Source organism: Phyllostomus discolor, chromosome 6 (genome assembly GCF_004126475.2).
Source record: "Phyllostomus discolor isolate MPI-MPIP mPhyDis1 chromosome 6, mPhyDis1.pri.v3, whole genome shotgun sequence".
Classification (NCBI taxonomy): domain Eukaryota; kingdom Metazoa; phylum Chordata; class Mammalia; order Chiroptera; family Phyllostomidae; genus Phyllostomus; species Phyllostomus discolor.
The window spans coordinates 171,583,907-171,607,892 of NC_040908.2; the positions used below are offsets into that span (position 1 = coordinate 171,583,907).

Sequence of the window (23,986 nt, forward strand, 5' to 3'; positions counted from 1 at the left end):
TTTTCAGTCAGTCTGGCTAAAGGCTGGTGGTCAATTTTACTGATTTTTTTCAAAGAACCAACTATTGGTTTTGTTGACTCTCCATATTGTTTTCCTGTTTTTGATTTTGTTGTTTTACATTTTTTTATGTTTTATCATGCTATTAAAGTTGTCTCATCCCCTACCATTCCCCTCCACCCTGCACACCCTCTCCCACCTGTGTCCCACCCTTCCCCCTTAGTTCATGTCCATGGGTCGCACATACAAGTTCTTCAGCTTCTCCATTTCCTACACTATTCCTAGCCTCCCCCTGTCTGTTTTGTATCAACCATCTGTGCTTCTTATTCTCTGTACCTTTTCACCCACTCCTCCCTCTCCCACTCCCCACAGATAACCCTCCCTGTGATCTCCATTTCTGTGGTTCTGTTCCTGTTCTAGTTGTTTGCTTAGTTTGTTTTTGTTTTATTTTTTTTAAGTTTTGGTTGTTGATAGTTGTGAGTTTCTTGTCATTTTATTGTTCATATTTTTTATCTTCTTTTTCTTAGATAAGTTCTTCTAACATTTCATACAATAAGGGCTTGGTGATGATGAACTCCTTGAACTTGGCCTTATCTGGGAAGCACTCTATCTGCCCTCCCATTCTAAATGATTGATTTGCTGAATAGAGCAATCTGGGTTGTAGGTCATTGCCTTTCATGACTTGGAATACTTCTCTCCAGCCCCTTCTTGCCTGCAACGTCTCTTTTGAGAAATCAGCTGACAGTCTGATGGGAACTCCTTTGTAGGTAACTGTCTGCTTTTCTCTTGCTGCTTCTAGGATTCTCTCCTTATCTTTGCTCTTGGGTGATGTAATTATGATGTGCTTTGGTGTGTTCCTCCTTGGGTCCAACTTCTTAGGGACTCTGAGCTTTCTATAGTTCCTGTAAGTCTATTTCCTTTGCCAGATTGGGGAAGTTCTAGTTCATTATGTTTTCAAATAGGTTTTCAATTTCTTGCTCTTCCTCTTTCCCTTCTGGTACCCCTTTAATTTGGATGTTGGAACATTTAAAGTTGTCCCAGAGTTTCCTAAGCCTCTCCTCATTTTGTTGAATTCTTGTTTCTTCATTCTGTTCTGGTTGAACGTTTATTTCTTCCTTCTGCTCCAAACTGTTGATTTGAGTCCCGATTTCCTTCCCATCATTGTTGGTTCCCTGTTCATTTTCCTGTATTTCACTTTTCATAGCCTTCACTTCTTCCTCTATTTTGCGGCCATGCTCAATCATTTCTGGGAGCATCCTGATGACCAGTGTTTTGAACTCTGCATCTGATAGGTTGGCTATCTCTTGGTTGCTTAGCTGTGTTTTTTCTGGAGTTTTGATCTGTTCTTTCATTAGGGCTATTTTTTTTTTTTTGTCTTGGTGCACCTGCTACATATTAAGAGGCAGAGCCTTAGGTATTTGCCAGGGCGGGGCTGCCCACATGGCTCTGTTGTGGTGCTGCATGTGGGGGAGGGGTCCAAGAGGGAGCATGCTGCTTCTCCAGCTCTCAGCTGGGTTTCAGCCACTTCCTCCGCTGCCCACAAGCAAATTGGGCCCTTCTGGTGCTGATTCCCGGGAAGGTGGGTTTGTGTACGTCTAGGACCCTGTGGGTCTCTCCAACAAACTCTGCTGTGAGGCTGGGAGTTTCTCCTGCTGCCACAACCCCCACAGGTTTTTATAGTCGGAGGTTTGAGGCTTTATTTCCCCGGGCTGGAACCCGGGGTTGTACAGTCTGTCTCACTCCCCAGTTGTTCCTCCTGGTTTATCTGCATGTGAAGGTCAAACCGCCAGCTCCGCCAGTTGCCACCTCACCCTCTTGGGTCCTCCAGCTGCCACCTGGCCACAAGTCCTCTCCCCCCGGCTGTCCGTCTCCGCTCCTCCTACCGGTCTGAGTGAATGTTTCTTCTTTAATTCTTTGGTTGTCGGACTTCCATACAGTTTGATTTTCTGGCAGTTCTGGTTGCTTTTTGGCTTTTAAATTTGTGCTGTCCCAGTTTTAGTTGTGCAAGGAGGCACAGCATGTCTACCTATGCCTCCGTCTTGGCCGGAAGTCCAGGATGCGTGGAACTTGTCTCCACCAGAATGTGAGTGTCTTGAGGGCTCTCACGTTTATTGCTGAGTCTCCATTGCCACGCCAGAGTTCAGCCCAGTTACGTGTCAAGCATCGAACAGCTACACGTGGCTCTTGTGTTGGACAGCCCACATCTACCTGGTTTTCTTTATATTTGCTCTAAACTTATGATTTCTTTCTTCTACAAGCTTCAGGTTTTTTAAAAAATTCCTCACCCAACCTGATGACATGCTCATTGATTTGTTTGTGTTTGTTTGTTGTTTTTAGACAGAGGGGAAGGGAGAGAGAGGGAGAGGGAGAGGGAGGGGGAGAGAAACATCAGTGTGTGGTTGCCCCTCATGTGCGCCCAACTGGGGACCTGGCCCACAACCCAGGCACGTGCCCTGAGTGGGAATCAAACCGGTGACCCTTTGGTTTGCGGGCTGGCGCTCAATCCACTGAGCCACACCAGCCAGGGCTTTTTTCTAGTTTCTTTGGTGAAGACTTAGGTATTGTCATCTCGACACTGGTGTCACCTGTACATGTCCCTTCTGGTGCTGTTTTCGGGGCAGGCAGTTCTGCCCGTCCCCTTCCCCGTCGGCCTGTCTGTGTGGTCAGAGCGGGTCGTCGTGTGGAGACGGCGAACGAACGTCGGGACCGAGTTTTCCTCCCAACGCTCCCCGCCCCCGCGCCCCGTCTCTCGCCTGTCTCCTCCTGTCACACGTAACCCCGCTACCGTTGAGGCGAACGTGTGTCTTCAGTTTGCCGTTTTTCATGGGTTGTGCCTTAGTCTCCAGATTCTCTCCCTCAATAACTGCCTTCTTTGTAGTAAATAGATCATTTGCATCTTCATGTCTTTTACTGCACTTTGTGCAAGTTGCTTTCTTAGTGGTTGCTTGGGCATCTACCTCAACGATTCAACTTGCAGCGACAGGGTTCGGGTGGATCTCAACTCAACCCCAGCGACACGCACCGCCCCGTGCCGCAGCGCCCCGCTCTCCAAGCTTCGAGGCCTCTGCCCGCCATTTCCTTCAGCGGCCGGGTTACCTCGGCCTGGGTTGGGGGTCTTCGCATCACCCTTCTGGGGGGGAGCCTCTTGGACGTGCGGAGTGCAGCTTCTCACCACGTCTGTGGGGTTTCTGCCCTCTCCTCCTCAGACACCACGACCCTCTTCCCCCGCAGCACCGGCGTCCGTGTGTCGAGTCCCTTCTCTCTCCCTCTCCCCTCTGCTCCTCGCCCTGAGTGGTCTCGCCTGGCCTCCCCCCAGTCTGCAGGCCCCTTCCCTTCTGCCTCAGACGGGCCGCCCAGCTCCTCCGTGAGGCTCCGTGGCTCCTGCATCTGCACCTCCGCCCACTGTCTGTGTGTGGTCTTCCGGCGATTTCTATCTTTTCACTGATGCTTTGTGTGTGGGGAGGCGTCCTTGTCATGCGTGTCTTTGGGTTGTTGGTTTTCTTTTTTCTTTTAAGATTTTATTTATTTATTTTCAGAGAGGGAAGGGAGGGAGAGAGAGAAAGAGAGAGAGAGAGAGAAACATCAATGTGCGGTTGCTGGGGGCCGTGGCCTGCAACCCAGGCATGTGCCCTGACTGGGAATCGAACCTGCGACACTTTGGTTCCCAGCCCGCGCTCAACCCACTGAGCTATGCCAGCCAGGGCGGGTTGTTGGTTTTCTTTGTGCCCTTGAACATATTTCAGATAAGAGAGTTAGAGTCCTTTTCTAGTGATTACAGTGTCTGTGCTTCCTCAGAGGCGACTTCTGTTGGCTGCACTTTTCTCCTGTGTATGGGCCACAGTTCTTGTTTATTTGCATTTCTCGTAATTCTTTGCTTGGAAACTGGGCTTACAAAATGTGGCCACCTGAAAATCGAAAGCCAGATTCACCCCGGGGGGAGGGGGGACGGTTTCCCCGCTCTGCCCTTGCTCCGCCTGCTCTCGGCCCTGAAGCAACGCTACTACATCTGCTCTTCCTCCTGTGTGGCCACAGAGGTCCCTGAAGAAATCTGTGGTGAGCTAATGTTTGCACAGAAATTACTTAAACACCTGAAACCCGTAAGTCCCACGTTTTTTGCCAAGGGCTTCAGGGAAGGTGTCGGGACGCGCTTGTGACACGCAGCCAGGCAGGCTCCGGCGGCCCTTCCCCGGGCGCGAGCGTCTTCCTGGGCGCGAGCGTCTTCCTGGGCGCGAGCGTCTTCCCGCTTGCGTGCCTGGCCTCGGAGGACGGCCGCGTTGCGGACAGGTGACCTTTCACAACTGCACAGTCGTGGCATTTACCGAATTCACAGCGTTGTGCAACCCCCACCTGCCTCTCGCTTCGACTCTTTTCGCCCCAGAAAAACATCCTGTGTCCGTTAGGTAACCGCCCCCCGCTTCCTGGTGCTCCCGTCTCCGGGGATCGCCTGTTCCGGGAGCACCTGCCGTTTCGAAGGGACCCCCCAGTGTGCGACTTCGGAGTGTGTCTTCTTCCTCTGGGCGGGCGAGCTGCGGCGCGTCAGGGCCGCCCCGCCGTGTCGGGTGGTGGCTGGCCGGCCGCACACCCGCCGCCGCCGCCGCCGCCGCCGGGCCTCTGGGTTCCGTGCGCCCCCGGCCGGCCGTCTGCGCACCGTGACCACCGCAGGTGCGCTTCGGTGCGGACGCAGGTTCCGCGTCTCCGCAGACCCCGGGTGGGCGCGCGGGGTCACGCGGCCCCTCCGCGCCCGTCACATCCCCCTCCGCCGTTTCTCCTCGTCTGCGCCCACACTCCCACCTCCTGGCGTTTTGCTCGGAGCCGTCCTGGTGGGTGTGAAGTGGGTCTCGTCGCGGTGGGACTTGCGTTTCTTCGTGATCACCACGCTGAAGGCCTTTCCATCGGCCACGTGCGTGTCTTCTTGGGAGAGATGTGACTCCGGTCCTTGGCCCATTTAAAAATCACTGCGGCCTACGTGAACAACAGCAACCAAAAGGATGAGGGGGAGAAGACCAAGAAAAAGACCATTTCCCTTAAATCAGCGACACACAGTACTTTCGTGCGCACAGAGGTCTTCTGTCGGAAGAACGAGGGTGGGACAGGCACGTAAAACACGGCCCTCCCTCTCCCTCTCCGTGGAAGTTACAAAATCTGTGGCCGGTGCAGCTGATAGGTGGCAGGCTTCGGGGCAAATGAGAACTTCTGTTCAACCTCCTGTGGAAACAAACTGATTTTTACCCCCCCCAAAAAAAAAATCAGTGACAGCACATTACTACGATGGAATGTATGTAGTCAGGCAAAGAAATGAAACAGGTCTGAATGAATAAACAAGGTATAGAATAGCAGGTAGAAAAACACACAGAGACAGAGTGGAAGAGTAAACAAGAAAATGTTCGTTCCTGCCAGTTACTTCTCAGGGGGGATTCGGAAGAACTATTTGAAATGTTTGGTTTACTGCTAAAATCAAAGAAAGGAAAGAAGCTATGATATTTCCATAAGCTTATTCTTATTTAAGTGAGGATTAGCACTGGGAGATGAAAAGAACAGGCGAGTATTAAGAATATCAGATGAACTGACAGTAACCAGAGGGGAGGCGGGAGGGGGTGGTGGGGGGAGGAGGGGGTAGTGGGGTTTCGGGAGCACCTGTGAAGGCACGAGTATAAAGAGTCACCGCGGCGGCTTCTCTCTAAGGCCCCTGGGGCCGTGTCAGCCCCCAGCTTCCCCTCCATGGCTTTCTGATCAGCTTATCGCCCCCCCCCCGCCCCCCTGACCCCCGTCCCTCCCCGGGGATGAACAATGGGTCCTGCTGCTGCCCATTCTGAACAATGTCCCTGGGGGGGAGGCCGCTCTGAGTCGGCCAGAGAGGAGATGCCGTGCGCGGCGTCCCCAGGCGTCCTCACAAACCCGTAAGCGTGGCAGTTCTGGGGGCGGGGCCTTCAGCCTGACAGGCCCCGCCCCACCGGTGTTGTGGGCTGTGGGTTTCAGGTCCCCACAGGCTGATGACAGCGGCCGAGGAGAATGTGGGCGGTTCCGGCGCCGAAAGGCTCCTGCCCACGCAAAGGTCAGGTGCTCTCCTTGAACCACACCCAGGCTGGCGCAGGGGCTGTGTAATCCCCGGAGCTCGGGCAGGTCCCATTCTCACACGCGTTGCCGGCGTTGCCATCGCCCTCATGGCAGAGAGGGTTCGGGGGGGGGGGGGGGGGGTCGCTTGACCACTGTTGCTGAGATCGCCCCACACACGTTTTTAAGCGAGAGCCCTGCCCTCGGGCGGCACTTCGAGCCTCGCCGGCCGCACAGGAAACCAAGAACAGACGTCGCCTGTCCCTCCCTACGCCAGACGCGGCAAGAACCAAAGACATTGCCGTGTAACCTCACAGTTACTCTTATTTCTACTCAGTTAGAAAGTAGAAACAGAACAGTTTCCTTCACCTTCACGTGTCCCTCCTCTAATGCATTGCCTGTCTTTATGGAGGCCCGAGTGTCTCAGCGCAGTTTCATTTCTGCCTGGAGAACTTCTTCTTCTTCTTCTTCTTCTTCTTCTTCTTCTCCTTCTCCTCCTCCTCCTCCTTCTTCTTCTTCTTCTTTTTAAGGACTTTATTTGTTTATCTTTAGAGAGGGGAAGGGAGGCAGATAGAAAGGGAGAGAAACATCAATGTGTGGTTGCCTCTCAAGCGCCCCCTACCGGGGACCTGGCCTGCAACCCAGGCATGTGCCCTGACTGGGAATCGAACCGGCAACACTATGGTTCGCAGGCCAACGCTCAATCCACTGAGCCACACCTGCTAGGGTGAGAACTTCTTTCAACTTTTCTTAAAGGAGCGGTGTGCTGGCGTACACATTCCCTGACCTCGTTCATTTGAGAAAATCCATTCCTCCTCCACTCCTGAGGAATAATTCCACTAGACAGAGAATCCACGTAGGAGGGTTGTTTCCTGTATCAGTGTCTGGTGGGCACCTTGCCTCCTTCTTGCCGAATTCTTTCAGCTCCGGCATTCGGTGCGATTCCTGTCTTTGATTTTACCATAGATAAGGTGTATTGTGTGTTTAATCTATTTTTGATGTTGTTGCAGTTTGAGTATGAGATGCCTTGGTGTGGGGTTTGTTTGTTTGTTTTTTCACTGTGAAATATGCCATTGGTAAGGTTTTTTTCCTAAAAGTCTACACTGTTCAGTAGTAATATAAATGCAAAACAACCTCTTGGTTAATATTTCATGCTGCATATTTTTTGTTTTATAAAATTCAAACTTTTCTAGCCTTTTCTCAAAATGTGTGTCTTACAAGAAGCATACAGTTTTATTTAAAAATTTAAATCAGCTTTAGCAAACCATGAATTTAATTTTGAATAAGTTAAAAATCTTACCATTTGTCCCTGGCTGGTGTGGCTCAGTGGATTGAGTCCCTGTGGGGGGGCTCCCCCCCCCCCACTGCTGTCCGCCATGGATGAGAATAAGTCTACCAAGACATGATCTGCTTGGGGAGGAAAAGTGGCCAATCTCTCTAAGGAGAAGGACCAGGAGTCCGTTTTTCAGTGAGCTTTTACTGGGTCTAATTTGCATAGGAACACAGGTAAAGCTCATCAGTCTTTGTCAAGCTGTAATGATCAAACAATAGGTAACATTCAAAGAGCTCTGAGGGCTTATTCTGAGTCAGGGTCAGAGAGCTAAAGGGCCATAAGACTTTGGGGAAACAAGCTCCGTTCTGTGCTTGGACCCTTATCATTTAAATGGAGGGTACTAGCAAAGTAAGTTTCACAGGATTTTGTGCTTTCCTTCTTAGGCCTGATCACCCCCAGGAATCCGCCCTTTCCAGCACAGGGCTGCACCCACCTCTGGCATTGTTTCAGGCTTAAGTGTAAGGCAGCCGAGACATTAGAAGACTTCTCGCAGACAGAATGAGGACTCAGGCTATGTCAAAGTTGTGGGGTGAGGGTCCATCACCCCCTTTTTCTATAGCCCCCAGGTCCTTCCCTGAGGTACCCTTCGCAACCGTGTCTGTCTTAGGTCGTCCCTCCTTTGAGGAATCTTACCCATCATTGGCTAACCAGTCATCATCCCGGGGCCAAGCAGGGTGAAGAGAAAGGGGGCAGAGGTGGCACCCCAGCCAGGGAGATAAGCTTTGTCTCCTTGGTGGCTTAGGGTCGCAAGGTCCTTTACTCAGCCTTAGCCATGGGGGGATTACAGCTTCTGAAACCAGGCAGGGCGGTTCCCAACAAGTCCTGGCCTGTGAACCAATAGGTCACCAGTTCAATTCCCAGTGAGGGCACATGCCTGGGTTGCAGGCCAGGTCCCCAGTGTGTGAGTGGGAGTGTGTGAGAGGCAACTGATCAATGTATCTCTTTTACATGATATTTCTCTCCCTCTTGTGCTCCCTCCCTCTCTTTCTAAAAATACACAAAATCTTTTAAAAAATACCTTTCAAAAAATAAAAATAAAACCTTACCATTTGATTTAACTTTCTTTTTTCTATTGTACGTTCATTTTACCCTCTCGCTTAGTTTCTTTACCAGAAAATTCACTATTCAACTTTTGTTTTATTGAAGATATTTGTGCATATCTTGTCGTTCAAATGTATTAAATGCCAATGTATATTAATAGTTACTTATATAAATGTTCCCTGGGCAATGGGAGGACTGCAGAAGTTTAGTCCTTGTCACCTGCTGTGCTTCCCCTTTCTCTTTGCACTCTGACCCCACTGGCACACCTGGTGTCCCGCTCAGCTGCTGTGTGGCTTCAGCGATCGAGGCTCCTTTTCCGGCCTCCTCCCTGACGCTGGGCACTGAGCGACGCCCTGCGGTTCTTCTCTGTCCCTTTCATGAGCAGCGCCCGCACTCACCCCACTGTCACCGTGGGGCTTAAGGTGGGTTTGAACACGGTTCACATCTGTTCACACTGACTGAGGGCAGTTGCACAACTTCTGTGAACCTTGGAAACCCGGGCCGTGTTTGTCACGCTCACACCCACGGGCACGGGCCGAGCCGTGCAGGCATCGGACACTCGGCACACCCACGTGGAGCGTGGTGTCAGGGCGCCGCGGGAGTCGATGACGATGTCGTCGTCCCGCGCCGTCACCGCAGCCGACACTGTCTCTCCGGTCAGAGCGGTCCGATGGGCGGCTGGGGCTTGCGCTAGAGGCGGCGCGCAGCGGGGCTGTGTTCGCAGGGACGGGCACAGGCGTTTGTCTCACGCGGTGCTGACGACGCCGTGGGTGACCGTCCCCACCTTCACGGCGCCCGGTCTGCGATCCCTGTCTATCGCCTTCTCCGCCCCTCCTGGCCCAGCGTCCCGTGCGGCTTCGGCAAGTGCGCCGCCGGCAGCACGGCCGGCCCGCCGGGGTGCGGCTCGGGGCGTGGGACCGGGTCGGGCCTCAGCCGCGCGGCCGGCTGCTGGCAAGCCCCTTCCTGCGGCCGGCGCGGCAGGCAAGCCCGGCTCAAGCGCGTCACCTCTCCGGGTTTCCCGCAGAGACGCGCGCTCGCCAGGCGCCCAGGTCACAGGGACTCCCAGCGCCCTCGAGCCTTCTGCCCGCCCCCCGGCCTGGTCGCCGCTCCGCGCCTCTGCGGGCAGGAAAAACGCTGGGAGCCGGTGGAGGCTCAGTCGGAAGCGCCGCCCGGGGCCCGGAGACAGACGCGAGCTCCCCGGTGCGGCGAGTCCGGCCTCGGCGTGCGGGCCGGTTAGGGAGTGCTTTGTCCCCTTTTCCCGTCTGCCAGCACCGACCGTCACAGAGACCACGGACCCTGAGCAGCAGGGACACCACACGCGCGCATTTCCTTGCAAATCTGTGACTTTCTGTTCTCGAATCCGGACGAGTGGCACACCAGCGCGCGGAGTCCGGCTGGAGGACCCGCAGCACCCTTGCTCCCCCCCACTCACCCCCCCCCCGCCCCCCATGAGACACCCCGCCAGGCGGCTGCTCCCATGCCCGGGCCAGAGCAGCGCTTCCTGTCGCCTGGCGCCTGTGTGCGGGTGGTGGGGCGTCTTCCTAGGGTCGGGGACTCCAGAAGCACCCCCCCCCCCCCCCCCCCCGCCAGCCGGATCAGAAGGAGCACGTTCAGACTCCGGAGAGTGTTAGACGCTCGCAGAATCCAGCGGGAGGCTGAGTGAAGAGAAAACAGACCTTCTCAGCACAGAGCTCCCCCACCCTGGCTGCATCCGGGTCTGTGTGACCGCTGGCAGGGGCCCTGCAGGGGGCAGTCCAGAGCCCGGGGTGGGGTGAGCGGGGGCTGGGCAGGGTCTCCAGGGCCCACCTCAGCCCTCAGTGAGGAGCGGGGTGCCTGGAGGGGGGAGTGCCTCTCTTTCACGCCTACCTCCCCCGTGGTTCCAGCCTAACTCGACCCCAGTGGTGTGACCCACCCTCCTGGGGCCCAGCCAGGTGCCCAGCTTATAACACACCAGGAAATAAAACTGATAAATCAGAACTGCGCCAGGGTGGGAGGAGGGGGGGCCCAGTGCTCCCCAGCATCTAAAACCACCTGCTCTGGGCTCTGCTTCAGGAAGCTTCCAGCTTCTTCACCTGAGACCTCACCGGCTCCCCAGATCCAGAGATTATCAAGAGGGACCAGGAGATGGCGAACTGGGGGACTCGCCAGGGCCCACCACCCGTGGTGTCCACCGTGGTCAACATTCAGACTGAGACCACCGTGCCCGATCACATCATCTGGTCCATGTTCAACACGCTCTACTTCAACGTCTGCTGCCTGGGCTTCATAGCCTTCGCCTACTCCGTGAAGGTGGGTGCGTGTGGGCCCCCGGGGTCCTGCTGCCCCAGTGCCCCTTGACACTGAGACTTCAGACCAGACAAGTTTTCTCAATCAATGTGGGTGTGGGTCAGGTGGGGGCTCCATCCCTGGGAGAGTCCGAGGGGGCTACAGGGACACGCTGCCTTTGGGAGGGTCTGCACCGTGTCCAGGGGCCTCTCCTTTCCATCCCAGTTGGAGAAATCAGGTCCTTCACACACCAGACCCAGACCTCACATCTGGTCCAGAAAAATGAAAACCCCAGAGACCCTGACCGCTGGTGGGATGTGGCCAGCAGAGGGGCCAGGGCAGGGGGAAGAGGTGCCCGGGGACCCCTGGAGAGGCTGAGGGGCTCTGAGGGAGGGACCCCCTGGCCCTGACCTGCTCAGGCTCCAGGGAACAGGCAGAGGAGGGTCCTGATGTGGCTGAAGGGCAGGGGGAGGGCTCTGGGCAGGGACCAGCAGGGCAGGACCTGAGTCACAGCCGCTGGCTCTCCCCAGCTCCGCTCCAGGCCCCCCTGACCGTCTCCCCTCCCCCAGGCCAGGGACCGGAAGATGGTGGGCGACGTGATTGGGGCCCGGGAGTACGCGTCCACCGCCAAGTGCCTGAACATCGTGGCCCTGGTCCTGGGCATCCTTGTGATCGTAGTGGGCATTGTTTGTCTGGTGGTGGTGTTGCCGGCAGCCTATCATGCAATGGTGCAGAGCACGCAGCGCTTCGGCGGAGGTGCCTAGGTGCTGCCCGTGGCCGGGGCACCACGTCCTCCCCACCCCTCCCGGCCCTGCCCCCGCCGCCCACCCCTCCACACAGCGCTGTGCACGGACAAAGCTGTCCCCACTGAACCCAATAAAGTGCCCTTGGATGTGATGATGCCGACGTTTCCTGGGCCACTGTCCCTGCTGAGTGCCCAGCCTGCCCCTGAGACTGAGCCCACCACCCACACCCTGGCCCACCTGCTTGCTGCTCTGAGGGGGACCCAGCTCTTTCTCAGATGTCCCTGGTTTCTGGTCTCCCGCTGGGAGCAGCAGCTGGGACAGGGCCCCAGGGAGGGGCTTGGTCCTTCCCCGTATCTGAGCCCTGATCTGAGGGGGGTTGGGTCCCGTTCACCCTGGGCCCTGAGGACAAGCCTCCCTGACCCCGGGCTGGCTGGGAGCAGGGGTGAGTGCTGCAGACTGGTGCCCTGGGAGGCCATGGTGGTTGCAGGTCCCGTGCAGGGTGGAGCCCGGCCCCACAGCCCCTCCTGGGTGGTCCCGCCATGGCTGTGCTTCCCCCAGCCCACCAGCTCTGTCTGTGCTCCCCCTCAGGGGACAGCAGCACAGGTGTGCTGGCACCAGGGAGGGACGGAGCAGGCAGCCCTGACGGACAGAAACCCTGAGAGGAAGGACCAAATCCTCCCACCAAACAGGCTGGGCCTGCTGGCTGGAGCCTCTGCCAGTGCCCGGGAAGGGCCCCCAGCCTTTGGGGACCCCCAGGCGTGGGGTGGGAGCTTTTTCCAGGGCCCCTGATGCACATGGGGCCTGGGGCTGTCCTCAGCTTGACCCATTCCCTGCCTGCAGACCCTGCAGCCACCACGGAGAAGCTGGAGAAGTCGGGGGGCCACAGGCTGGTGTGTGGGGGGTGAACCTGTCTCCCCATGAACCTTGCCCTTTGGGGACCTGGGTTCGTCTGGGCTCCAGCTGTGGGGTGAGGTCAGTCCTGCTAGCTGTGGCCTGGGGGGCAGCCCCTCTCCCCCCTGTGGTCTTGTTGGGTCCTGGCGCACACACACTAGGAAGATCCTGACCCTGGCCCCCTTCCCCCACACCCTGTTCCAGCCCGTGTGGAGCCCCGAGTCCGGGGCCTAAAGAGGGCTGTGCTGTGTCTGCAACAGGCCTTGCCCATCAGGAGGGCGCCCCTTCCCCAGGGGTCCCACGACTGAGCAGGAGGGGGTCAGGCCCAGGGAGGAAGGGGCCCTGCAGGAGAGGACGCTGGCGGCGAGTTGGTTCTGCCCAGGCGGGGCCCCGGTGTCTGGACGGTGGTTCGCGCAGTCTGCCCGCTGGGCACTGGAGATGGAGGGGCAGTGGTTTCCGCAGCCCTGGCCTGAGACCGGCCCGAAGCCGAGGTGCCCTTGTCCCCGCCAGGGCTCGGAGGCGGCCCCTCTGGCCCTCTGCTGCAGGGGGGAGCTGTGGTGGGCGGGCCGCATCCCCTGTCCGTCCCAGCGGCCGCCGCCGCTGGAGATCAGGGAACAGGGTGCACAGAGGGGGGACCACTGGAGGGCGCTGTGCGGCTGCCGCTGGGCCCTCCATGGTGGGGGGCACTCTGGGCGGGGTCCCAGGGCCCCCGCTGTTCTGGGCGCATGCGGCGGGGGCGATGGGCGGGCGGGGCGCGGCGCTCCGTGGCTGGGACTTCGGGCTGTTATTTGTCGTTATATTTAGCGGCGGCACTGGGCCGGCGGGCGGCGGCCGGTATAAGCGGCCCTGGGCGCCCCTCATAGCGGGAGTGGAGCGCGCGGCGGCGACGGCGCTGGAACCCATGGACACCGCATACCCCCGCGAGGACTCCGGGGCCCCGACGCCCCGCACGGCTGCCAGCGCCGCCCACACGGCCGTGGCGCTGGGGCCGCCGCGCGCTCCGCCTCGAGACCACTTGATCTGGTCCGTGTTCAGCACCCTCTACCTGAACCTGTGCTGCCTGGGCTTCCTGGCGCTGGCCTACTCCATCAAGGTGGGCGCGGGGCCTGCGCGCCGACGGGCCGAGGGAGGGGGCTCGGGTCGGGGGTCGCCGGCGGGCAGCCAGAAGGGGCTCCTAAGTTCCCGACCTGCCCACCAAGGTGGGGTGCTCCTCATAAACGACCCACCCACCGAGGGTCCCTGGAGGCTTGCGCTCGCCGGCAAGGTGGCAGGGGCCCTCCCAGCCTCAGCTCAGGTGGAGCCCCCTTCAGGACCACACCCGGGTGTCTGCTGGTGGCGCTGAAGGGAGGGGGGTGAGCCCCCGGCAATGTCCCCTCAGGCCACATCCCGGCCCTCAACTCGGGGTTCAGCACGGCGCTCCGAGGTATGGGTGGACCTAGTGCTGCCTGGGGGTGGCGGGGGCCCCCTCCCAGCCCCGGGCCCAGGCAGGGGCCTGACCCTGCTGCCCTCCGCAGGCCAGGGACCAGAAGGTGGCCGGAGACCTGGAGGAGGCCCGGCGCCTGGGCTCCAGGGCCAAGTGCTACAACATCCTGGCCGCCATGTGGGCTGTGGTGCCGCCCCTGCTGCTGCTGGCGCTGGTGGTGACCGGCGCCCTGCACCTGTCCCGGCTGGCCCGGGACTCCGCCGCTTTCTTCAGCACCAAGTTCGAGGACTCGGACTATGACTGAGCGGCTGGGCTGCCCCCTGACCTCCTGGCCTGATGCCCAGCCCCGGCTGGCCACGGAGGTCTCCCCGTGGGACCCCAGGGGCCTCACCCTAACCTTGATGGTCCCTGGTCCCCCCCCCCACCCTACTCCCTGCCCCAGCCGGACGCCCCACCCCCCACTCACCAGGCCCTGCCTGGGTTTCACGATTAAAAGTGCTTGGTTCCACGAGGTGCCCGCCAGGCCTGGTTCCTGGCCGGGGCTCGGGTGGGTGTCGTCCCGAGGGGACAGCCCTGGGGTCGCCCCAGCCGGAGCCCAGCAGGACAGTGGGCAGGCTCGTTCCGGATGATCTGCTGTTGGCCATGGTCTCTGACTGTCCCTGAGGCATGGGGTGGCCTGTGGCTTCTGGGCGGAGGCGCCCGAGTATTTTGGAATCCGATCCGGGAACGCAAGCCTTTCATCTGCCTGCCCTGCTGGGCACCGCGGTTCAGTGGCCTGCCTCCCGGAACATGTGTGGCATGCCTCCCTGGTTCCACGTGTGCCCGCCCTGCCTGCATGTGCTCGCGTGTCTGCACACAAGGCCACTGAGGTGTTTCCCACGTGTTTCTCTCTGGGGGTCGGGTGGGTGCCCATCTCCTTCTTGGGGTCATGGGGTCACGGGGTCAGTGGGACTGGGCCCAAACACACACACGCACACCCAGACATGCCCACGCGGTCACCCGTGCACACTCGCCACGCGCCCATGCATAGATGGGACCACACCCCACCACGAGGCTGTGCGGAGGGGACACTGGGGAGTGAGCATATTTTCTGAGCACCCTGGGTGCCATATGCGTGTCTTCACCTTCTCCCGCCTTGTGCACCCCCTGGACCGGCGGTCTGGTGGGGGGAGGGTACAAAACGGGCACACACCCTGTGTGGCCTGGGGGAGGGGGGGTCCCCTGGGCTTCGCTGTGGGCAGGCCAATGACAGGGCAGGCTAATTGCAGGGGCCATAAGCACAGGGCGGCTCAGTGTTGTGAGCGCCCCACCCTGGGCCCCTCCGTCCCCAGGGAGCCCCCTCTGCCTGGGTTGGGGGCAGAGGTCTGTCTGCTGTCCTTGGAGTCCCCAAAGCCTCCCCCACCCTCGGTGACCCCAGCAGCTGGCCCCGCTGTCTCCAGCGTGGAGGCACAGTGCCCTGGCCCCAGCCCAGGGGTGTGGTGTGCGCTGGGCTGAGCCGGCACTGGGCCGGCCGCGCCTGGGGATGGAGACACAGCGCCGTGCCGGGCATGGGTCCCACACTGGACCAAAGACCAGGGCCGTGGGCCGGTGTGTGGTCCAGGATGGAGACTGCCTGCCGACCCTGAGCTCCAGGTTTGGCTCAAGAAGGCGCCGACCTGCTGGACAGAGAGGCTGGGAGCAGGGGTCAGCCTGTGTGTGGCTGGGGGTGGGTCCCCAGCATGGGATGGGATGGGATGGGGGTCGTGTGGGGGCGAAGATTGTCCAGCCTGTGCCCAGGTGCTGCGGCAGTGTGCGGTCAAGCCAGGTAGGGGAAGGTCACTAGCACCAGGCTGTGTCCTGGGCAGGCTGAGGGACCCTGGTCCAGTATGGGCCGCTGGCTGCCGTGGGCCCTCAGCCCAGCACATGTCCCTCCAAGGGATGCCCTGCTGTCGACACAGGTGGCCACACACAGGGGGTGTGTGCACGCAGCAGGACCATGCTGCGTCAGAGCGGTCCCCCCGCCCCGGCTCCAGGGCTGCGGCCCAGGACCCCCTCAGCTCTGCTGCGGCAGACTTTCGGGGGCCTCGCTGGGGAGGGAGAGCCTGTGGGCGCCCCAGGGCCCCAGGACCTCGGGAGCTGGTGCTGGCACGGGCGATGGACTACAGCTTGGCTGCCCCTCGGATGCCACTCCGTGCTGTGTGCTACCCCCCCCCCGCCCCGAAGCCACAGACAGTCAGGCCTGGGGTCCCCCACGCCTCCCCCCACCCCGGCCCACCACAGTTCGCCTGCCCAGTGTCTGCTTCTTGGAGAGCTGGGACCCCCCACCGCCAGGACGCAGGTGGCCACAGGGAGGAGGGGGGGAGGGGCCGATGTCGGGACCCAGCCACGAGCACCGAGTGAGTGAGTTCCCCACCACGCGCCCGTACTCCTCACGGCAGACAGGGCCTGTCCCAGCCCCAACTTTAATTGGGCAGCGCCCCCGCGAGGGCAGCCCGCCCGGGCCGGGTGGGCCCAGGGCCACAGCTTTGAACCCACGCGCACTGGGCTCGGTCCTCCCGGCCGGTCGGAGAGAAGATACGGGGTCTTGCTCCACACCCCACTCGGCCGAGGAAGGGCGTGTGGTGGCCCGGAGTCAAGGGCGAAGGATGCTGAGCCCCCGAGACAGCCAGAGGGCACCTGGGCCCGGGCAGCAGGACGGCCCTCGGTGCTGTCCGTGGGGCAGAGAGTCCTCCCGCAAGGCTGTGGGGGAGCGCCCGAGAGATGCTGCAGGGCACGTCCCCGCACGGCCCTCACCCTGCCTCTGCCTCTGCAGCAGGGTGCCCGTGCTCCCCACCCCTCCTGGGGGCCACGGCAGGTGCGGGTGTCAGCCCCAAGGAGCGGGCCAGATCCGCTGGCGCGGGAGGCCACGGGGAAGCCCCCTGTCTGTGGGGTTTCAGCAGGGTCTTGCACTGCAGGCCACGGAACCCAGACGTTGCCCGGAGCCCAGGAAGCTGGCTGCCAGGTGGAGGGTGGGAGGGTGTCGGACGGTGGGCTGGGACCCCGTCCATGAAGCGGGGAGCACCCCAGAGGTGTCCCTGAAGCCCCCAGCACTGCCGGGGCAGGGGCAGGACCTCAGCGCCCCGTGAGGGACTCTGTGGGTCCAGAGGGCCCCCGGGTCCCAGAGGGGCTGCGCTGGGCTCCAGTGTCTGCACCGGCCTCTCCTGGGTTTCCTTGGAGCAAGGCCTGCTGCCACCGCGCCCTACGAGACCGAACTTTGTATCCGGCCGGCACAGCGGGGGAAGGAGACCTTGTGTCCTGCGGGGAGAGGGGCCAGCCGGGGGTGAGGGCACGCACCTGGGGTCACGGGCCCTGGCGTGGGGCGGGGGCAGCAGCCTACCTGGGGGCAGGGGCAGCCGGTCCTGTGACGGCCACAGCTCCACCTCCAGCAGAGGCGCCCGGGGCCCCGCCCGGGACCTGACCGCGACTGTCACGGAGTCCTCGGAGAAGGAGAAGTCGAGCTTGCGCCCCAGGTAGGAGACGCCAGAGACGCGTAGGCCGGAGACCTCCGCCGGACACGTGGGGTCAAAGGTCAGGCCAGCCCTCGTGATCCTGGGGGGAGGAGGCGGCTCTGGGTGCTGGGCGGGCAGGGCCGGGGGCCGCCTCCTGCTGGTCGGCCCGCTCACCTGAACCCCGTGAACCCGAAGAGTACCGCCTGCAGGAAGCCCCCCATGCCCGTCAGGAAGTTCACGGCCCCGGACCCGTCTGCATTCTCCGTCCACACCTGCAGGGTCAAGGTCGTCAGGGCCAGGGCCACCAGGACACAGGTCTCCTGAGGCCACCGTCCCCATCCCCGGAAGGTCAGGGGGGAATCGCCAGGGCGGTGGCCCCCAAAGCTGGGCTCTCCCGCCCCCGCCGCCCAGGGGGTCCGAGGACGGGGCAGGTGTGGCGGGGGCCAGGCTGGCCTTGAAGGGCTCCGTGATGTTGGCGAAGCTCCTCTGCAGGAGGTCCCACGCCCGCCGGGGCTCCTTCAGCTCCATCCAGCCCACAGCAAACATGCTCTGGGGTCAGAGGCCAGAGGACACGCTGAGGCGGGGTCCAGCACACGGGGAGGGCAGGCCGAGGCGGGCCAGGCGGGGCCATGGGGACCGCCACCCGTCTTACCCAGGTCATGGCGGGGCCCCGGGGAGACGTCACGGCCTCATACACCTCCAGGTTGTTCCTGCGAACTTGAGGACTCACACGGAAGGGGACGGGGTACCCCAGGAGCACGACATCTGCCTGCTTCACCTCCTCTCCTGGCGGGGGGCACGGGAGCTGCTGACGAGGCAGCAGCCAGGGACTCGGGGTCGGGAAAGGGGCCTCGAAGGGGCCCCGGGTCCACTCACCGAGCTCATACCCGTCAAACTCGGGGTGGAAGTTCCGTGTCGGGTCAAAGGGCACCTTGATCTTATCAGCCACCTCCAGCCACCGGCGGGGGACGGGCCGACCCAGGTCCTGGGCCAGGGCGGCAGCAAAGCGCAGGCTAGGACAGAGGCGGGGGGAGAGGCTGCAGATCGGGCTCGCCCGGGGGGTCCCTGCGTGCTGGGCGGGGGGCGGGGCTGGGGTCTGACCTGCTCTGGGCCAGGACGTTGGTGTAAACGGAGTTGGTGACCGCCGAGTGGTACTCGTCGGGGGGCATGACTCCTGGACGCCGAGGGCGGGACGGTGCTCAGGGCGGGGTCCCGGGGTCCCAGAGACCCACCCGACACCACCGGCCAGTGCGGGCTGCTGGCCGCCGCAGGCACCGCAGGCCACACGTGGCACCGCACGGAGAAGCGCCCCCCCGTCACGCCCCCACGACCACCCGCCCTCCCCCACGCCCGCACCAATCAGGTGGTACTTCTCTTCTGTGGGGTTCCACGTGACTCGGCTGCACCAAAACTCCGCCACGGCACTGACCACGTCCCAGCCACCAGCCTCTCGGAAGAGCTGCAGGTCCTGGGGGGGGGCACAGGGCGAAGCAGGGCCATGAGACCCCCGGTTCTGGCCCCCAGTGGTCGCTGCACTTCTCGCCAGTGCCCGTGGCTCCAGTGCCCTGGCCTGAAGGCCGGGCAGCGGGCGGCCCCACGAGGCGGGCGCAGCTGGGCCCACGGCGACGGCTCACCTGGGTGCTGTGCTGGTACAGCTGGAAGGCCAGCGCCACGGCCCCGTTGACGTGGACTTCCTGGATCGCGTAAATGTCCTCCGGGCAGACCTCCAGGCCAGACACGGCACTCTCCCAGGCGAACTTGGCCCCCTGACAGTTGGGGTGACTGTTCTCAGGGGGCCTGGCGGGGCGCAGCCCACACATTTCCCAGAGGGCGGAGGCGGGGGCACCACCTCCCTGGGTGCCCCTGGGGGGGGCCTGTGGGCTCTGAGTGCCCACTGCCTGTCCCCTGCGCAGGCCTCGTGGCCTCTGCCCGGTTTCCGCTGTGCACGTGCTGCTCCGTGCAGGGCAGTGAGGGGCCCCAGCTGGGACTCCACCGGGCTGTAGTCCCGCCCCTACAATGCAGGCTGTGAGAAGGCAGGACGCCCCGGCCCCTCCCGGAAAGGGGGCCCGTGGGGGTGTGCTCAGGCCGCCTTACCTCGTAGCCCAGGTTCTGGGCATTGAGCAGGGCTCCACCCAGTGTCTGGATGCGGTACTGCAGGAGAGCCCGGGCGGCCTCGGGCTGGAACAGGAGGACGTTGGGGAACATCCAGAGATCCTGAGGGCACAGCCGAAGGGTCCCTCGTCCTGGAGCTCTGGGGCCTTCTCCCCCACACTTGCTCTGCCCTGGCGGGCCCCAGAGGCGGCCAGCTCCTTGCCGCCCGCTGGGCCTGCCCACCGCACTCGCCCATCTGCAGCTCAGACCCCTGGTCCCCACCCCAGCGCTTCGCCTCCCCCGTGGGCACCTGGGCCTGGCCTGCCGGGCCCCAGGCAGGGGGCCGCCTGGAGGGGAAGCTGCTCCGGGGCTCGCCGCTGCGCGCCCCGCAGGGAACGGCTCAGCCTCCCCCAGCCCCGCAGCGACGGGGGGGCCACGGCCCCCGCTCTCTGGACCCTCCCACGTCCACCGGTCACCAAGCCCCAGCTGCTCCGGGCTCCTGCTCCTCGCCCCCCTCCGTCCACGCTCCCTCAGCTGCTGCGAGAGCCTTTCCAGGACACACACCTGCCCGTGCCGCTCAGAGTCCTCGGCTCCCGCAGCCGCCCCTCCCACTGCTCTTCCTGCCCCCGTGAGCCCCCCTGCCCCACCCTGGCCAGACGCCATGCACCCTCCCGGCTCTGGGACTTCGTGCCCCTGGTCCCCTTGCCTGAGTCGCTTTTCCATCAAGTGCCCACACATCCTTTGGCTGAGACACCACCTCCTCCGGGAAGCCTTCCCTTTGCCTTGGTCCCCAGGCTCCCCCAAGCACGGCCCCTGCCCCAGGCGGGCAGAGGCAGCAGCATGCTTGTGCCCTTGGCCACAGGACCCTCTATGCCCGTGCGCTGCCCACTCCGTGGCAGGTGCGAGTTGGGGTGGGCGGTGCGCACCTGGTCCCAGAACACGTGGCCCCAGTAGCATTCCTCGCGGCTCCCGTTGGAGAGCCCCCCGGGGCTGAGTCCGTGGCAGACCTGTCCTGGGGCCCCGGGCTCAGGCAGGGCACTGAGCAGGTAGTACAGGGCACCTCGCAGGGCCTGGCGCAGGGGGAGGGGCCCCACCACATCCAGGCCACAGCTGTCCCAGAGCCGGGCCCAGGCCAGGGCGTGGACGGCGTACAGGGTGCCGCCGGCCTGCAGCCGCAGCGCCTCAGCGAGGCAGGCCTGGGCCTCGGCCTGGCTGCCGCCCACCACGGCCAGGAACTCCCAGGTCCTGTGCTGCTGACCCTCCCCCAGGGTCAGGGCCGTGGGTGCTGGCGTCCACAGCATGTGCACCTCCTGCCGCGGCGCCCCTGGGTGCTCAGGAGTGAGCGTGTGGCCGTACAGGTACCTGCGGGAGCACGGCTGTGTCTCAGGGACAGGCTTCCCCCCGGGCCCCCCGGCGGCCCCCCGGGCCCCTCCTCACCGCGCTCCCCGGAAGTCAGGCCCCAGACGCAGGGCCAGGTCCGGGCTTTCTGGGGAGAAGGCGGACCGCAGCCTCACGGTGACGGGCTGGCCCCCGGGGCCCCGGCGGGCGAGGGACACGCCGCAGACCAGCACGTGCGGCAGCGTGCGGTGGGCGTAGATGCGCTGGGAGGCCCGGAAGCTGGGCCCCTCCAGGGCGTGCAGAAAGGAGCCTGGGGGGGCGGGGGGCAGGGGGGGACAGGCAAATGGCGGGCCTGCCCCACAGACGGCCAGCGAGCACAGTTTCTAGCTCCTGGCCTTGCTGGGCTGGAAGTGGCGTCCACCTCCCCCCAGTGAGGGGGACCCCCCTCTGCAGCCCGCCTGCCCTGGACTGGACTCGGCAGCCGTACTGGGACCGCAGGCCGGGTCAGACCAGGAGCCCCACCGCTGCCCTCCTTTCCCTGGGCGGGGCAGGCCGGGGCAGGCCGGGTCAGGCATGCCAGAGAGAGGTTCCTATGCCCCCCGCCCCCGCTAACCTGGAACAGTGGCTGGGGGTGGGGCCCGGTCAGGCGGCGGCTACCTGTGTTAGTGTCCAGGACGAAGGTTGTGGTCAGCTGCTCTCCTGTCCCCTCGGGGGCCTCCAGCCGGATGTTGAGGGGACTGGGCAGGACGGCACGGTGCGTGTCCCCCAAGGCCCCATTGTATATGCCGCTCACGTGCAGCGTGTCGTGGTAGACACGCGTGCCCAAGTAGGCGTTGGTCACGCTGGCCCAGAGCCGGCGGTCACTGGGCAGAGAGTGGGCAGTGAACAGGGTGGGGTCTTCACCTGCGCCCGCCATGGAAAGGCCTGGAAAAGGGTGGGGTCGGGGACCTCCAACTGGCTGGGTCTCTGCCTTCTGACGCTGCTAACCCAAAGCCCCCTCCTGGGAACCGGGCCGATGCCCCCAACAGACGGTGGGAGGAGTGTGGACCCACCGCCCCGGTTCTCAGAGCCCCGACTTTGCAGCCGCCCCAGGAAAAGCCCTGGACCCCTCACGCTCATCTCCGGGGACCCGGCTGAGTCCCCAGACTGCGACGGACCTACGGGCCCTTTCCAAGCCGCACCCCCAGAACCCCGCCCCGCGGATGCAAGTGAAAGTGAGGAGGCTTCCGCCGCCGAACCCTGCTCCTCGAGGCAGCGGGGTGGGGTGTAGGGAGCGCCGACCCGGGTGCTGGGAGCGAGGGGCCAGGCTGGAGCCCTATCAGGGGTCGCCGCTGTCTCCGGGCTCACCGCAGCCCTGCCCAGTCGCTCGGCTTCAGCCGGGTCGGCGCTGCCGCTCCCGGACCCAAGGGCCTGGTCGCCTGTGGCTGCCTCTGCGGCCGGAAGGCCCTTCAGTCCCCGCCCCCGGGGCAGCGCGGGGAGGGCGGGACTGGCCGGCGGTCCCCGCCCTCGGGGTGGCCCTGGGCGGGCGGGCCGCTGGGCCGGGGCCGCGCGCGGGCCGGGGGCGGGACTGCAGGGCGGTGGGCGGGGCTGCACCCGGTCCCCACCCGAGGCTGCGGTCCGTCTGCGACCCGGCGCGACGGGTGCGGAGACGGGGCTCCAGGGAGCCTGCGAGAGACACACAGTGTCAGCTCCGCCCTCAAAGACTCTCCCAGGTTGAACCCGAGACGCGCTGGGCCTCTCGCGGTGCGCTGTCCCCCTCCCGCCCGCCCTCCGGGGGGCGTCCAGGCGTCCTCCTGCACAGGCGTCCTTCTCGCCCCCAGCGTCCGCTCCCGGCTCCGAGCAGCCTCGGCTCTCGGCCTCCCTCTCCCGCCCCGCCCCGCGGACTCCCGGGCCCCGCCCCCCGCCCCCCTCCGCCCGCGGGTCCCGTCCGGTTTGCCCCGTGAGGCAGGCGTTCTGAGCCCAGAGCCCGGCCGGAGACACCCAGATGCAACAGGTCCCCGAAACCGCTCTTCCCGCCAACTCCCCCAGCACAGGCAAAGGCCACACTGCTGACCCAGCTGCCCTGGCCACCTGTGTCCCTCCACGCGTGTCCACCCACGAGGCCCGCCGTCCAGGCCGGCCCGCCCTCCCTGTCCCCTGCCCTGTGGCCCCCGGGCTGGCGCACTCCACGCTTTCTGCGCCTGCCCCGCCCCGCCCTTCCTCCCCCGCAGTGCCGAGGTCAGACCACCCCTTGTACTCAGACGGGCGCCGTGGTGCCCCCTCGCCAGGAGGACAAGGCACCAAGGCCCCCTCCCGGACCGACCACACTCCGCAAGCTGGCTCCCTCCTGCCTCTGGGGCATCCAGACTTGCTGAGCTTGCTCCCTGCTGCGGACTGAACGGCTGTGTCCCCCGAATCTGTCCGTCCGCTGACACCTAATCCGCAGCGGGTGGCGTGTGGGGGTGGGGCCTCTGGGGAGCCGTGGGGTCAAGAACCGCCAAGAATGGGACACGTGCCCTTGGAAGAGGCTGGAGAGAGCAAGCACGACCCCTGCGACCTGAAGACGACACGAGGACAGCCCCCTGCGGCCAGAAACAGGGTCCTGACCAGACCCCGAGTGGACGGCACCTCGACCCTGGACTTCGCAGCCTCCAGGACTGTGGGGAAGAAAGCCCCGTGGCCCGTGCCCCGCCGGTGCCTGTGTTTTGCCACAGCAGCCCCAGCGCACCGAGATGCGCCCTTCGCGGCCTGGGCGCCAGCCTGCGTGTCCGTGGCCGGGAACACTCCCTCGGGGTGTCCTGGGGGCCCCTGTCCCCCTTACGCTTCCCCAGGCCCTTCCGGGCACAGGAGACCCTCCTCCTTCCCTCCTGTGCCTTTGCTCTGCATTCCTCGCCCCCGACCCCGGCCGCAGCTGCGCGGGTTTGCTGCCTGTCCTCCTGCCCGAAGGCCAGCGCTGGGGGAGGGGGTTTGTCTGGCGTGGGTGGGGAACCAGTGACCGGGTGTGAGAGGGACTGGGCAGGGGTGGGTCCCCTGGGGAGTGGACGCCGGAGGACGTGAGAGCTGCCCACTGCTGGCCTGCCCCCCGAGCTTCAGGGCTTCCTGCTGCCGGGCCACCCCCTCGGGTCTCGGTTCTCCCATCCCCGAAATGGGGGCTTGGGCCCCGCCCCTCGAGGATGGGCCAGACACCACGGGAGGCAGAGCTGAGCACACGGGAGCCAGCAGACAAGCACAGAGAAGGCCGCCCTGGCTGGTGCGGCTCCGTGGGTGGAGCCGGACCAAAGGGTCGCGGGCTCCCTTCCCAGTCGGGGCCCACGCCTGGGCTGCGGGCCAGGTCCCTGGTAGGGGGCCCTCGAGAGGCAAACTC

General features: G+C 63.3%; 3 protein-coding genes across 5 annotated transcripts; 2 read left to right on the forward strand and 1 right to left on the reverse strand.

Annotated features, from left to right (window-relative positions):
• The first annotated feature begins 10,441 nt into the window (after positions 1–10,441).
• LOC114500111 (interferon-induced transmembrane protein 1-like) lies at positions 10,442–11,584 on the forward strand. Its single transcript, XM_028516703.2, has 2 exons — positions 10,442–10,711; positions 11,257–11,584. Exons 1-2 carry the CDS (start codon positions 10,547–10,549, stop codon positions 11,449–11,451), a joined length of 360 nt encoding a protein of 119 aa, XP_028372504.1. The 5' UTR covers positions 10,442–10,546; the 3' UTR covers positions 11,452–11,584.
• A 1,444-nt stretch (positions 11,585–13,028) lies between these two features.
• IFITM5 (interferon induced transmembrane protein 5) lies at positions 13,029–14,258 on the forward strand. The gene is made up of 2 exons (XM_028517423.2): positions 13,029–13,417; positions 13,839–14,258. The coding sequence occupies exons 1-2, from the start codon at positions 13,064–13,066 to the stop codon at positions 14,049–14,051; spliced, it is 567 nt and encodes a 188-aa protein (XP_028373224.2). The 5' UTR covers positions 13,029–13,063; the 3' UTR covers positions 14,052–14,258.
• A 2,257-nt stretch (positions 14,259–16,515) lies between these two features.
• Positions 16,516–22,114, reverse strand: PGGHG (protein-glucosylgalactosylhydroxylysine glucosidase). Of its 3 annotated transcripts, none has more exons than XM_036029938.1 (14): positions 21,808–22,114; positions 21,301–21,587; positions 20,743–20,953; positions 20,232–20,667; positions 19,309–19,428; positions 18,849–18,980; positions 18,571–18,682; positions 18,316–18,388; positions 18,091–18,227; positions 17,867–18,000; positions 17,668–17,763; positions 17,389–17,486; positions 17,103–17,273; positions 16,516–17,020 (listed from the first exon to the last, which is right to left on the reverse strand). In XM_036029938.1, the coding sequence occupies exons 2-14, from the start codon at positions 21,557–21,559 to the stop codon at positions 16,516–16,518; spliced, it is 2,484 nt and encodes an 827-aa protein (XP_035885831.1). In that variant the 5' UTR covers positions 21,560–21,587; positions 21,808–22,114. The 3 variants fall into 3 exon arrangements, with proteins under 3 accessions (XP_035885831.1, XP_028370907.1, XP_035885832.1); XM_028515106.2 differs by having other exon boundaries at positions 16,894–17,020; positions 17,103–17,314; positions 21,808–22,111; XM_036029939.1 differs by having other exon boundaries at positions 16,894–17,020; positions 17,103–17,763; positions 21,808–22,113.
• Between the last annotated feature and the right edge of the window lie 1,872 nt (positions 22,115–23,986).